We start from the raw sequence: 14,752 nt of genomic DNA, 5'->3' as shown, positions 1-14,752 counted from the left end.
CAGAGGAGGGAATCAGCAGATGTGGAAGAACCTCCTAGTTTGCAGAAATGTGCAAAAAAGGAGGGAAACCCCCAAAACAGACCTATGAGGAACTGAATATACTGCATTGGTACAGAATGCTGACTGAGGAGAGCATATTGCACAGAAATGGTGGGAAAGGGATGATGCGATGGAGTGTTCTGGGGAGGTTTGGCTGGACCCCTAGTCAAGAGAGCTGCACACAGCAATAATTTATTACAGATGCCATTTTATTTCCCCTATTAATCACAGTGAGATTCTCTGGGATTTATTTATTTGTCCTTTAGGCAGAGTATCTTACAGTATTTTCATGTAGCTAATCCTAATGTAAAGCCAACCCTGCTTGTAAACTTTACAACTTCCTAAAGCAACAAGTTCCATAGATGAATTCAAAATGACTCTTCTTCTTTTATCACTGCAGGTTGCGATCACTAGTACACCATCAGTTGAATATATTCGTATTCAGATTCAGTCTGCCAAGAGGGGAGATGTGGAAAACTATTCAAAGTTGGCTTTTATTAAGGTATGTCTGACCTTACATTTCCAACAGAGACACAGATGTTAACATTTACTAAACCTAGAACATACACTTCAGCAAGTGCCAGTGTTGTATAGGAGTTAGTGCAAAAGTGGGAAACCTCTGGTGCTTCAGATATTGTTGGATGGCAGTGACTATGCTTTTTTGGGATAATACGATTTGCACTCCAGTATCTGGAGAGCCATGCATTGTTCATCAATTGGTTAGATTGTTGGAATAGATCCAGCAAAAATTTGGGCTTAGATTCCCATTCTGAAATGAATTTTCTCTGTAACTTTGTACACTCTCTCAGCTAGGCCTACCTCAGGTTAGCTGGGAGGATTAAAGCAGGGGACAGGATTAGGGTATGTGGGGAGAGAAATTATGGGTACTATACTGAGTACTTTAGAGGAACGATTAAATGAAATTACTGCATATATATGGAATAATATATACACATGCATACACAGTCAGTTTCCAGACTTTCATGCAGCTGACCTAATCCTTTCAGCCTAAAATAGAGAGGCAGTTAAAAAAAAGTATGTTTATCAGGCAAACCCCTCAAAAGTACAAAATTGTGATTAACATTTGGAGATCTCCAGATCTCTTCATCAGGCATGGAGCAGGAGAGAGGAAAGGCAAAACAGCAAAAGTGGACCTGATCTCAAACTCATTCTGTCTCTGTAGTGCCTTGAGCTGAATTGTGAGAAAGAGTCAGCAAATACTCGTTCATGTTTGGCTTTATCAGATGATACCCCTGATATTCTGGGTGTTAACTACAAAAAAACAACACTTAATCAAAACTAAAAGCCTTGGAGATACTTTTAGAAGCTGCACCATGTTAATAAAAGCCACATTTGCTAATTTTACCTAGTAGTTAAAGGAGCCTATCGCTTGGGTAAATAAACCAGTTTACCTCTTCTGGCTTCAGTTCTGGATCCGGGATGCCCCCAAATGTTATCATACCTAAATCACCATCGATCTAGGCAGGATGCCACCAGCCCAGGTTGAAGCCAGCACTTTTTCGAAGTCAGGGAGTTCCAACTTAAAAAATTGGCCAGATGAGCAAGGCTTTGACCTGGGATGTATCAGGGTGGTGGCATCATCCCGCCTAGATCTGTGGCGATTTAGGTATGATAACGTCTGGGAGCATTCCAGATCTAGAATTGAAGCTGGAAGAGGTAAGACAGCTTATTTGCCCAAGTGATAAGCTCCAAAGTCAGCTCTCAGCAGAATGGACTTTTTAGCACATATGAACTGAACATGCCCCAGGAGTCTTTCATTTTTCCATCTTAGACTGCAATGTGACACAGTATTAGATATCTGGATGCAGAATGTCCATAGACAATGCTTATCTTCCTCTTTGTTGCAGATCAATGATGAAGTCTTCTTATTCCACAACCGGGGGATGCTTTTTGTGGTTCTAGATGCCTGCTCTGGCACAGTTGTGAGTCGGCAGCACTTTGATACAGCCATCGCTGCAAAGGCTGCCCGCACAGTTATCAATTATGTTGAAATGTCTATAAAAGAAAGGTGAGACCTTCATGGTAAATTGATGGGTGACTTTCCTGGGAGTACAAGAGGAGTACACTTTTGCAGCTAAAATATGTACCTGAAAGAATCTAACAAAGGAAAAATTACTATTTTTTAAAATCCAAACTTTGACACTCTCTGAAAACGGCTTCCTGTGTCATGGTAGATGGAAATGTAACCTTGGAAAGCTGGCTGCAACTTTAAAGTTAATGGTTTCTTTTCCACCAAACATTAGATAAGACTTTTTTTTTTTTTTACTGTTTCCTTCACCAAATACCCAAGATGAAAATCACAGCTATTTCCTGGCAGCCAATGAATCCCTTTTCCATTTCTCATACTTGGCCTATTTTTTTCTTGCCAGGTTCTTCCTCCAGGTTCTCCGCTACTATTTTTTTTAAGTGACAGATTAGACTCAGAGTTGTTGCTAGACTATCCTGTGAACCTGATGGTAGACCCCCCCCCTTTTAAAAAAAGCAAGTAATTAACTGACTTATCTATATGCATGCTGAATCCTTTTTGACTTAGATATGTTTTCAGCAGCAAAGTTGGATCCTCTCCATTTTGCAGCTGTTCCACATTCTTTGTGGTTTTCTCTGTTGCCACATGAACATGAAACAACAGAGATTTATAGACAAAAGTCTTGGCTGCTAGCAAAAGCAGGTCAAATAACCTGAAAACAGATTTCACATCCAAGTCATTCCAAATTAGTTCATGACCACACAGACCCCAAATGCTCTGAAGCTATTGCATGACTCGATATACTTTCATTGTTTTTAATTTCTACATATTTTTTCAGTCTCTGCTTGGCTATAGTTTGAATCCCTGCTTTGTCATAGAACCCATTGGGTGACCTTGACAAGACACATTCTCTCAGCCTCAGAGGAAGCCCCTCTGATTAAATCTTGCCATGAAACCCCGTGATAGGGTTATCTTAGGGTTGTCATGAGTCAGAATGGCTTGAAGGCATGCAACAACAATAAAGGTTATTATCATCTTGTTGATATTAACCCGAGAATGCTCTATGATGCTCTCCAGATGTTTTGGATTGCAGTTCCCACTTGCTCAAGTTAGCATGGCTAATAGTACAGAATTATGGGAGTCATATTTCAAAATATCTGGAGGCACTAAATTGCCACCTAAAGACCTTAGTCATTATTACTTAAAATGAAAGCAATTGAATAACAGGCTGAACACAGTTTGAATTTATCTCTCATGAGTTGAATCCCAACACGGTTTCCCCATTGCACATTAATTGTAAAATAATTGCATTGCAACATTTCTCCCAAGGGCCACAGATCCCCCCATCTTTGTCCTAAGGTCACATTGTGTAGGAAATGTATTGGATTGCAGTTTCCACAATCCCTAACTATTGGCCATTCTGAAAGGGGCTTTGAATAGTTAAAATCCAAAAGTTTCCAGAGGACTGTAGGCCCCTCTTTTGGTCTAAGGGTATGTGATAATGTACTCTCCCATTTTCTGGGCAACACAGAGTGGAAGGGCTCCTTTCCAGGCAAACAAAGGATTAATGATGTGATGGTCCATTTATTGGGGTCAACATCATGAGAGTAACAGAAACCTGAGAGGCAATTGCCCAATGAAATGACCAGTTGGGGTGATGTGCCAAAGGGTTTTGCTAGTTCCTTCCTCTGAAACAGAGTTCACAACACCTGTTATTCATTGGTAGTCTCCCATCCGGGTAATAACAAAGGCTGATCCTGCTTAGCTTCCAAGATTAGATGGTATCTGGCACCTTTGGGGTATTTTGACCACTTGTTATGAGGAAAGTGTTGACTAAGTCTTTCCTTCAACTGACCCTTAATACATTCCAGCAGAGGTAGTAGGCATTGATCTTGCCATTCACAGTGTTGTCTCTCCCCTCCTGCATTTCTCTTTTTCTTCCAGATCAATTGTTCTTGTTTGTACTAGAGACACCACAGATGTAATGGCAGCCTACGAGATGCCCATATTTACAAAGTTAGGTTCTGCAAAGCCTGTTGTCTTCCACAAAAAAGGTGACTGTATGAATCACATAACCTTTTATTCAGCAGAAGGTGACTCTTTTGTTACTGCATGAATTACAGTGGGCCCTTGGTATCTGCTGGGGTTTGGTTCCAGGATCAAATACCAAAATTCATGCTGTTCAGGTCTCCTTATAGACAATTGGATGGTAAAATAGTATCCCTTGTATAAAATGGCAAAATCAAGGTTTGCTTTTTGGAATTTTAAAAAATATATATTTGACATAAAATATATTTGATATAAAGCATTGTATAACATGGTGACCCAAAGTGTTTAAAACAATATCCCTAAATTTTAGCCACTTACCATGCATAGTTGTAATTGTTTGCAGACAAATTATCACAACAAATCTATTGTATTTTACCATCAAGGCATTTCTGTGCCCAACGTGGTATAATATATTGAGACAAAAAAAATGCTCTTCACTATGTTGTAGTCAAAAAATGGCAGTGCAGGTACTCAGATGAGAGAAACAGCCTCTTCTCCTTCTACTATTCTACTCCAGTAAATGACATTTGGGAATGCCCAGAGCCAAGGAAGGATGCGAACAAAGAAATAGAGCTAGAAATCTTTGAACTGTTTCACCATGGGAATCATTCTTTGCCCCACAGTCTGTGAAATAGAGAGACACAGCATAGATTCAGGGTGCTGAATGAAAAGAATTAGAAGAACCCTGTTAATTCTAAAGTGTAGAAGCCCTTTGACCTTACTGAGATTAAGGCATACATTGGCCTGGTGCATCATAGGCAACAAGAACCTCTGGAGGAACTGTGGCATCCAGCCTCAGGGCATTGCCAATCCACAGCCTGAAGAGGCTTTGCACATTCACAAGGTATTTCAGGTTTGACAGCAAGGAAACAACAGGGATGCACAAAGTCGCTGATAAACTGGCTGCCTTTCAGGACATGTGGTCTATGTTGGTTGAGGAGCTTTGAACTTAGTACACAAATGTGTCGGATCTAACCACTGATGAATAGCTTGTTCAGTTCAAAGACAAAATGCCCATTTGAGCAGCAGATGCCAAAGAAAGTGAGAAACTATGGCATAAAAGCGTAGTACTGCTGTGATGCTAAGACATCATATCCTCTGAAGGATTTACCTGGGCAGGCAGCCTTGGTGACAGTGCTAGTTCAATGTCAATTGAACTTTATTTCCTCGGTGGTTGAAATGTGGTGAGAGATTCTCGCCCCCCCCCACCAGCTTAGAAATGGCAGAAGGTCAGCTAATGAAAGACTAAACCTACACTGGCACCTTCAACAGAATAAGAGCTCCCTCTTTCCAGTGTTACCTCTGTAGTAGGGAAATGGATAGGAAGACCAGTAGACAGCAAACCATTAGTGGAAAAGGTGCTTATAAGGACCATGCTCCACCCAAGTGAAATCCTCTGGTTGTCTGTAGAGTGGCTGGCACAAAGAATGGTCCTTCACTGGGAGACATTTCCCGCAGCAGGAACTATTTGTTATATGGGTAGGAAATTACTTCATGATACCTTTAGTGCTAGGTCTTCCTGCCAATAAATGAAAACAACTGTTTTCCTTTCCAGTTTGTGTCCATTTCCGAATTTTGGGGGTTTGAAAAAGGGTTTATTTTGTTTTTGTTGGGAATAACAGTAGGACACAGAAATTGGTGGTTACATTTTTTTTTATGCAGAAAAGAGGATTTGACAGCTCAATGAATCAAATCTTATTTCATGTGAACATAATATTTCAGACTCTGGATATTTAAGAGTTGTCATTCTATACCCATAAACACACCTGTGGATGTGGGGCTTTTAAATCTCTTGTAATACATTGTGATTTTTAATGGATCTGAAAAAGTTAAAGCTACCCAATTGTTATTTAATTATTGCTGGAGTGGATAACTGCAGTTGATTCATGGGTAGTGTAAAATAATCAAGCAGGATTATGAAAAATACTCATATCTAAAAGTGAATCCAGTATATAGTATTTAAATGAATGGTATTTAAATGGCTATTTTTTTCAGTGGCCCAATGGATTATTACTTATCTAGACCCTAGATATCCACCTTTAACATTCAAAGCAAAATGAATAAAGTGGCAGAAAGTAAATGAAAGTGCAGCTATTTTTTGAAATAGAATTAAACTGACATATGCAAAGAGTCCATTGCTATTCTGACGAGTCCAGAATATATACTACCATTGTTGCCTTTAAAAAAATTCTTTGGTATAGTAAGAAATTCCATCATTTGGAAACAAGTATGTAATGGAAGAATGGGAAAAGAAAAGGGCCCCTGACCTTTTTTTGTTGTTGTCTAGAAGGAGTGAAAGCCAGTCAGCAGTTAAAAGCCATTCCCAAAACGTTTGGCTGAATAAAACATTTGCTTCCACCTTCACTCCTCAAGGCTAGGAACAGACATTCCAGCTGATCATATGCAAGGTTCTTGTTTAGCTGTATCCTTAAGTTGTTTGGGGTAGAGGCTCACTTCCAAACCAAAGAGGAACAGATAATTTTAGATAACGCTGTCTGGACAGAATTGGCTCCCTTTACTTTTGAGTGTTTGACCATGACGGCAGCCAAGACTGCCTTTGGTAAAGTAATTATTCCCATGTTGGTTCACTGCACTAATGTCACTTCTAAACCAGAGGATAGGAATTACTGTGCTGGTTCTGAGTGAAGTCCATCTAACAGACCGGTGTTTCTCACTGCTATTATGCTGTGTGTAATGATGGGTCCTTGGCCTTTTCCACCTCTGATCTACTATTCTGTATGTATGTATATATGTTATACAGTATGTATGTGGGGTGTGTGTGTGTGTGTGTGTGTGTGTGTGTGTATATATATATATATATATATATATATATATAACTTTGAATATCGTGTCCACATCTGAGTGATTTAAACCAACAAGTACTGTATATACTAATGTATAAATCTAGAAATTTAGGTCAAAAATCTACCCCCCCCCAAAATCTGGGTCAACATATCCATGAGTCAATGTAACTACTGTATGTTAACTCTTATTTTTAAAAAATGGAATGATTCCTTGGTGAAAGGCAAAAGTATAATCTGGTCTGGAAGTACTGGCTCCCTCTACTTTCTCACCTACCCAGCCTTAAGCACAAACAATTAGGCCTGCTGGCATTGTTTTCTTTTGCTTTAGATCCTTTGCTATATGCCTCTAGGTTTTACTGTCAACTTATCCTTGGGTCATATCAGATTTCACAATTTTGGCCCCAAAACATGCCCTCGACTTATACATTATGGTCGGGTATATACGATATTCATTCCTGAGTCTTCTGTATCGGTGATATCTGTTGATCCAGCAATGGATGAGAATCTTTTCCAGCTATGGTTCTTTTTGCTAATTAAATACACCGTCTGGGGCAGAGGGATGTTAGAAACCACTTTTACAGAAGTGGCTTTGTCTTATTGGAAATCCAAAGAACTAACAGTCTCTGCACATTTGAGAGGCAGCCTGTCCCCCACTCCAGCAATGGATAAATTCCTCAACATGGTGTCTAGTGGGGTCATGCCATTCATGACTGGGAGAGAGCTTGAAGGTTGATCACATTCAGCCTTACTCCTTTCAGATTTTCCCAAAGAGCAAGGGGCATTTAACCCCCACCTACCCACAGCTATCCTAGTCAAATTCCTGTCTGGATCATCACAGTTGGGCTAATTAAAATCCATCCCTTGGCAGCTTTGGAGCATGTGGTATTTGCCCTTACCTTCTTTAATTACATAGCTTTTGGAAAGGGACCGTCACATTCCACTTGGGAGGTGGCCATAGCAGGATGCGGAGAAGAAATGTTTGCCGGATAATTACAAAGTCTGCTTTTCTCCCCCCCCCTTTTTTTTTCAATCAGTAGATTTGTTAGCCCTCCATAGACACTCAGTCTGTATTTGTGATGCTAGTGGGGGGAGCTTTCCTGGCTCTCACACCCCACACCTCTCTGCAACGCACTGGAATTCATGATAGCGGCCTAATGGTGTGGACCTCCATTGCAGCATGCATTTTAATGTTCCTGTTGCACAGATGGGACCCTTGCAAAAGTGAACTCAGATCCATGAATGCATGCAGGACAAGGTGACCCCACTGTGCAGGCAAGGGATCGAATTTAACAAAATTCCAAATTTCCCTCTGTGATGAAAGAGTTTCTGTAACAACAATCCAAAACATTAGGGATACTACTGCCTGATTTAAGAATTGCTCAGACTGTTTCTTGTTTGGGAAGCCTTCTAATAAATGTCTTACAGCCTGGGCTGTGTTGTGAAAATGGCAAATAGGATCATGATGTGGGATCTTTAATGTGTGGCTATGTATATCTGCTAAATATGCATGTTGTTGATATTAATCACCTTTGTGTCCTAGAGTGTTCAAAACTATGTACATGGCTCTTCTCCCTTTTACTTTTGTCTCCTCTCTGATAAATCCTTTGCGGCATGTCATCCTGGTGGAGAGCGACTGATACAAATTAACCCTGTGAATTCATGGGAACTAGAACCTAGGATCTTCAAAATATCAGTCCGGTATTCTAATAACCCATTGATTCTCAAAGTTTGAGCATCCAGATATTCTTGATATCATGTCTCAGTTGGTCCAGTGAGCATAACTAATGCTCAGGGATTGTGGGTGCTGAAGATCAAAATATCTGGACAGGAAGAGCTGGAGAAACACTACTCCAACTACATCTCTGTGAATGTGTTGGACTGTGTCATAAGAGAAGTGCCCTGTCTTATTAATGGTTATTTTTTAAAGACTATTTATACCCCACCTTTCAGCCTAAAAGTCTGGTTGCTATGGTTAGTTCATTAGTGATACCCACTTAAGTTTTGACCACCAATTTTAGTGTCAATGTGTGGTGATTTTATCTTCAGTTCCCTTGCATATTTTCTCTTTAAGGTTCAGATATTCAACCCTGTTTGTAAGGAGTTCTCAGAAATCAGATCTGACAGTTAAGCAGCATTAAGAAGCTTGGGTTGCAAGTCGGCTGAGTGATGCCCAGGATCTGAAACCAAATGTTAACAAAATATGCATGAATAGGTGATAGAGAATCCTTGATTGGTTTCTTTCAAAATATGTTTCAAATGCATGCATGAATTCGGAAAATGCTATTTGTATAGGGTTTCCCATTAAGGAATTTGGAGAACCTAACATTGCACAAATTGTAATGACTTATTATATGTTATTTGCCAAATGATCCAATACTAATTATATCAAATTTCTCTCTCCCTCTGCCTCTCTTCTTCTTTTCTCCCTCTCCTGTCCTCCCCACAGGCAGTTTTGCTATGCTTGGATATAATGGAAACCCCAGACCCTCTTGGATTAAAATCCATAGCCAAACCACTCATCAGAAATCTGCTTCCCTCCAATATTATGTACCTCTGAGGTTGAGGGAATATGGATGCTCAGCTGATGTGACAAAACTTTAAGACTGTGTTAAACTAAGGGAGGACATTATTCCACACAGCCTGGCAAACCTGTGCAACTGGATCTGCTGTGTCCATTGCCTTACTTGCGGAAAGGGAGCATATCTCCAACATTCTTGTTTATATAAGGAAACTGCAATTGTACAGTAACTTCGTTTTACAATGAATAAAATATATTCTGATCTGACAAACTGAGGGTGGGGAGTACAACTTATTTGTTTTCCAGTTCGGGATCCAGCACATGTATTAACAGATTGCTCTACAAGTCTGAGAGCACACTGGGCTTGTGCTTCGAGTTGTTTACAGGGAAAGTCCAAACATGTCTACTTAAAGGTAAGTTCTGTTTAATTCAGTGGGACTTGTATTAGATGTTTTTAGCTGTATCCCCTGTTTGCTCAGGAATGTAGCCAGACTCATGGTCACCCATACATGCAACCTAGGATACAAAATTACAGAGGAAAATCAATTACTGTAAGCAAGGCAAGCATATCATTAAGCAGAGTGAGTTAGCCTCATCACTGATTTTGATGTAATAACAGAGGAACTAATATTTTGGTTTTCTTGCTATGGAAGGGGGAAGGTGCTTGTTTTCGGACTATAATTGCTATCATCCCTGGCACACTGTTGGCTGTGCTGACTGAGACTGATAACAGACAGAGCCCAGAAATATCTGGAGAGCCACAAGTCCTTCTGTCCTAATATAGGGCCCGAACAGCCAGGCCCAAATAAATCTGCTTTGGGTCACTTTGGAGGTATGCTGTTTAAATGACACACACATCTTAAGAGGTCAGAAGCTGCGCCAAAGCTGTGCTCCAGTCCTTAGGACTGGAGCGCGTCTTTGGCATGGTTTCCAGCCTCTTAGGACGCATGCATCATTTAAATAGCATACCTCCAAAGTGACCTGAAGCAGCTTTATTTTGGCCTGTCTGTTCGGGCCCACGGTCAGTAGCCAGCTACATACATGACTAGGTATAAGGCCATTCCCTATGTTTTTAGCCTGCCCTACAAGCCTTTGCAAGAGACAGGAATTCAGAATGCATAACCATAGGACCCATTGTAGAAAACTGATATGGAAAGATTCTCTGAAGAGAGAATACAGTTGTGAAAACTAAGGTTTTAAAGAAAGTGTGTCCTCCAAACCCAGTTGTTTTGGAAGACTTTGAATAGAAAGTTGCCTTGACAGAATTGTCTGCTCTGAGGCTTGTTTTGAACGAAAGCAGCTGATCTCTTTCATTCAGGAGTAAATATTTTCTTCAGTATAATTATATAGTGAGGTGGCTAAGAGTAAGGTGAAACCGATAATTGGTTGTTGAGGCCAGCGTGGTACACTCCTGTTCTGTTGTTCTGCTGAGTTGCTGATCGATCTTGCTAAGGTTGCCGATCGATCTTGCTAAGGTTGCCTTAGCACAGGGTTTCTACAACTTTCTCTGTGTTTTAACCGAAAGGCCTCAAGACCCAGATAGATCCTCTGCACTTCTGAGGTTAGCTGTGTTGTCCAAAGTTTTGCTCCCTGGTTTCTTGCTTGAGCTGGCAGTCTTGCCCGCCCGCCTGCCTGACATCATGCTGGCTGCTGAGTCACTTCCAAACCACGGAGCATCAATTGCTAATGCAGTTCAAAACTATGTCAAATAAAATGCGGGGTCTCTTGAGAATCCTGTGGCAGAAGGACACCTGAGGCTGCCAGAGAGAAAACAAGACTCAGGAGCAAGGAAAGGAGAGCCAAGATTGATTTGCTAAGTAGCAGGTAGGAGAGCTGTTGTCTTTTCTTTTAAGTGCCACTGGAGAGAATATTGCAGAATACTTGAGCATGGGCTTATTTTTTATTTTTCTTGCATAACACAGAATGCCATGATAGAATTGCAACAGTTGCATATAAATCATTCTAGGTGTATGGCTGCTAACAAAAGTATGAATTATGGCTCTTGGACCTGTGTGGTCTTCAAGTCCATAAAGAAAGAGCCCCTCCAGAAGCACAAAATGGTTATATAAACATATCACAAGCTAACATTCATTAATCCTTTTTTAAAAATTTACATCTCTGTCCCCAATAACTCCTTAATCCTGCTGAGAACAGCTTGATCAGCAGCAGTTAGCAGGTGTTGGGAATCTAGGTAGCACTGTGCCAGGCAAATCTTTGCTTGCACAGATCTGCTGGTTAAATGTTTGAAAGGGAAAGAAGCAAACTAGGACTATGTGTATGTATTTGTGTGGCCAACTGGCACCAAGCCCCATCTAAGAACCAAGTGAGAGAAGATGGTTTGCTTGACTACCATAAGCAGTTTGAAATTCTGCTCCACAGTAAGTCCAGTTCTGTTCCAGCTGAAATAGCTGTGTTTGGTAAATTAAAATAGGTTTCATAATATCCTTTTGAATGTATTTAGCTTTTACCTAGCTGTGGGAGGAAACAAAGAATTCTGTAGATCATAGGAGCCCTAAAAGCGACCACAAGAAAATCTGGTTGAGCCTTTCCCTTGCTTCTGAGAGTCTGTTTGTGTTGTTCACACCCTTTCAAGCTTACCTGTGTAACCTTGAGGACTACAAACTGCTGCATTTTTTAACAAAGTAGAAGTGATTGTCATAGCATAGAATCATAGAGTTGGAAGAGACCACAAGGGCCATTTACTGTGCAACTATTGAATACCTACAAATGTTCCAATACTTTGGCCACATCGAGAAAAAATCCAAGATGTTCTATTCCCTATATCCTATATCCTATGTCCCATTCCTATATTTTTATCCAGTAAAGTGAATGATTAGAAATCTTGGGGCTGAAACGATCTCAACTTGTTCTCAGACCTTGCATGGGTAAGAAGCCCGTCTCGCTTGCCTGAAGCTGGGTGCGGAATGTGGAAATGCCTGCAGTTTTATCTGGTATTTATTGTAACTATCTTCTCCTCAAAGACATTTTCTTTGCCTGTATGAAAGAGGCCTAAACACCTAAAGATATCAGATCTTGTTTGATCTTAGAAGCTAAGCAGGGTCAGCCCTGGTTAGTAGTTTGATGGGAGATTGCCAACAAATACTAGGTGCTGCAGGCGGGGGAAGGAACTGGTAAAACCACCTCTGAGTGTTCCTTGCCTCAGAAAACTGGTTTTTTAATTCATGACATTGGCATATATTCCTTATGAAATTCATGGGGTTATGGAACATACATTCTCTGCTCCCATCAGATACAGTTTACATGGCATACCCTGATTTGGCAGAGACAGTATTTATTCTCTGCTGTCCCACTTTTCCAGCTTCATTTAAAATGTCCCAGTTTCTCTCTCTCCCTTCCATTTCCCCACTAGCTTGCTTCAGGTAATGCAAACCGAGGGGGCGTTCACACTCAGTTTTTTGTCCCAAGGAGAAGCGGATCGGCATGCTGATGCATATCAAGATCATTGTTCCCATTACATTTTGGGTTTGCAAATCTCTCCAAGTAATTTTGACCTTTGTGTTATTCACACATGTCATTGTTTCAGGATGAGCTGGAACCGCCTTCATTCTCTTGAATGATATAGAGCGACCTAAATCGATTCGGAAGCGTATTCAGACTTCTGAAGATGTGGGTCGATGCATTCTTTCAGGAAAACTTGGGAAAAACCTGGTATCAAATATCTCAGGTTAAGTGGGTTTTATGGTAGCCTCCCCAAAGTGTACCGAGTGCATTTGGGGTGAGTGTCAACTCCAAGGAAATAAGCCAGATTCATGCTGAATTGTTTTCATAGTGTGAATGAGGCCTGAGTTAAAAGTGCAAAACTAGTTTATACTCAACTCTGCAGGAGGGAGAGGAGAGGAAGGGTGGAAACATATGCTTCCCAGTAGGCTCAGGCAAAAGCAAACTGCTCCAGGCTCTCCTAGCTTTGTGTGTTCTTCCTTATTAATAACATTTGCCATCTTGACCACACACTGATGTTTCTTTGCCTTACATGTCCCAGTTTTCATCTGTAAAATATTGGAGGGTTTGACATGGAGATGATGTTTTTTGTATTGGAGCAGTGGAAGCATGAAAAATATTCCACCAGCACTAAAGAGATTTAATTTAAAACACTCATTTTAAACAGAGACTAAATGTTCAGGGAACATACTTGGGTTTTTCTTCTTCTTTCTCCCCCCTTTTGCCCTATCTAAGAGGTTTGGCCTTCATGTACCAAGACGATGATGATGCCCTAAATTTTCTTCTTCAGCCAAGGGCAGAAGAGCTGACAACACAGAAGTCTGAAGAAACAATAAGCTTGACCTTCTGGAAAATTACACATATTCCAAATCCACGCTGAAAGAGGGGGAGGCAAGGTGAGAGGAGCCATTTGTAAACAGGATTGGTGCCACCGAGGCACAAAAGAAAACAATCCCCACCCTGCTGCATAAAGGCAAGCAGTTACAAAAACAGCAAATGGCAGGCGGTTTCGGCAGCAAGCCTGCTGGGCCAGTGGAAAGGTGATTATTGCACCGTGGAGGGGAAAAAGCCATCTGTTCAGCCAGAGAGAGTCAGTAGAAGAAAATCAAATGTACTGGGATGCTGCAGGTAGGTCTCAAATTGTTACCTTTTGATAGGCATGGGCAAGTCTCAGTTTAGCTTTTAATCTTATTTGAATTTTGTGGAATTTGGTAAGTTTCCAGTCTTAATAATGAGCTGATATTCTCACCCGTCCCTACCAAGGTGCATCTCCAAATGTGTTCCCTGGGTGGATTAGGACAGGCAAACTCCATCCCTGACAGGTTTTCATTTCATCTTGGCCAGTGATGGGAAACCATTGGAGACAAGAGTGTTTTAGTGAATCCAATATGTACTGGATTAAATAATGTCACATTCAGGGCAGAGTATCTGTCGTCAGCTTGCAGTAGACCTGCTGACAGAAGTAACAAGAGACAAGAAAGTCTATAATAGATTAGCAGAGTAGGCTCTTGCAAAACAGCAAATAAAGCAAGGCAGTATAATTGTATACTTGTGTATCTGGAAGTGAGCCCTATTATAGAGGCGGGCAAAGTGTGGGCTCAGGACCCCATATTGACCCTGGTGTTTTTCACAGTGACCAGTTCTCCCCTTTGACCTTTTTTCTGGCAAAAAAAGAGGTTAATCGTCCCTCTTGGAAACTTCCAGGAGTGGTGATTCATCTTTTAAATAGGTTGCAACCCTCCATGTGCACAGTTCATTAATCTTTAAAAGTGTCCATTTTACAAAATCAAAGTTTGATGTTAGGCCATGGGTGGCAAAGGAGATTCATGTGACCTCTGGAGTGTTTTAGGGCCAACAAATGGGCCCCTGGATCTGCTCCAATTGCTTCCCACCCTA

General features: G+C 40.9%; 1 protein-coding gene across 4 annotated transcripts in view; it reads left to right on the top strand.

Moving 5' to 3' along the window:
- Positions 1–9,660, top strand: part of LOC121935613 (cell surface hyaluronidase-like) — a 76,197-nt gene extending 66,537 nt beyond the window's left edge. For 3 of the 4 annotated variants that reach the window (XM_042477326.1, XM_042477325.1, XM_042477324.1), the window contains 4 exons: positions 440–541; positions 1,908–2,068; positions 3,971–4,080; positions 9,326–9,660. In XM_042477326.1, coding sequence (XP_042333260.1) covers positions 440–541; positions 1,908–2,068; positions 3,971–4,080; positions 9,326–9,480 — 528 coding nt within the window. In that variant the 3' untranslated portion in view covers positions 9,481–9,660. Of the gene's footprint in view, positions 1–439; positions 542–1,907; positions 2,069–3,970; positions 4,081–8,950; positions 9,069–9,325 lie in introns of all 4 variants that reach the window. The other variant, XR_006104826.1, reaches the window with a different exon arrangement.
- The last annotated feature ends 5,092 nt before the right edge of the window (positions 9,661–14,752 follow it).

This window comes from Sceloporus undulatus, chromosome 6 (genome assembly GCF_019175285.1).
Source record: "Sceloporus undulatus isolate JIND9_A2432 ecotype Alabama chromosome 6, SceUnd_v1.1, whole genome shotgun sequence".
NCBI classification, from domain to species: domain Eukaryota; kingdom Metazoa; phylum Chordata; class Lepidosauria; order Squamata; family Phrynosomatidae; genus Sceloporus; species Sceloporus undulatus.
The sequence above is the reverse complement of the archived record's forward strand: the minus strand, read 5'-3'. Positions and strand labels throughout refer to the sequence as shown.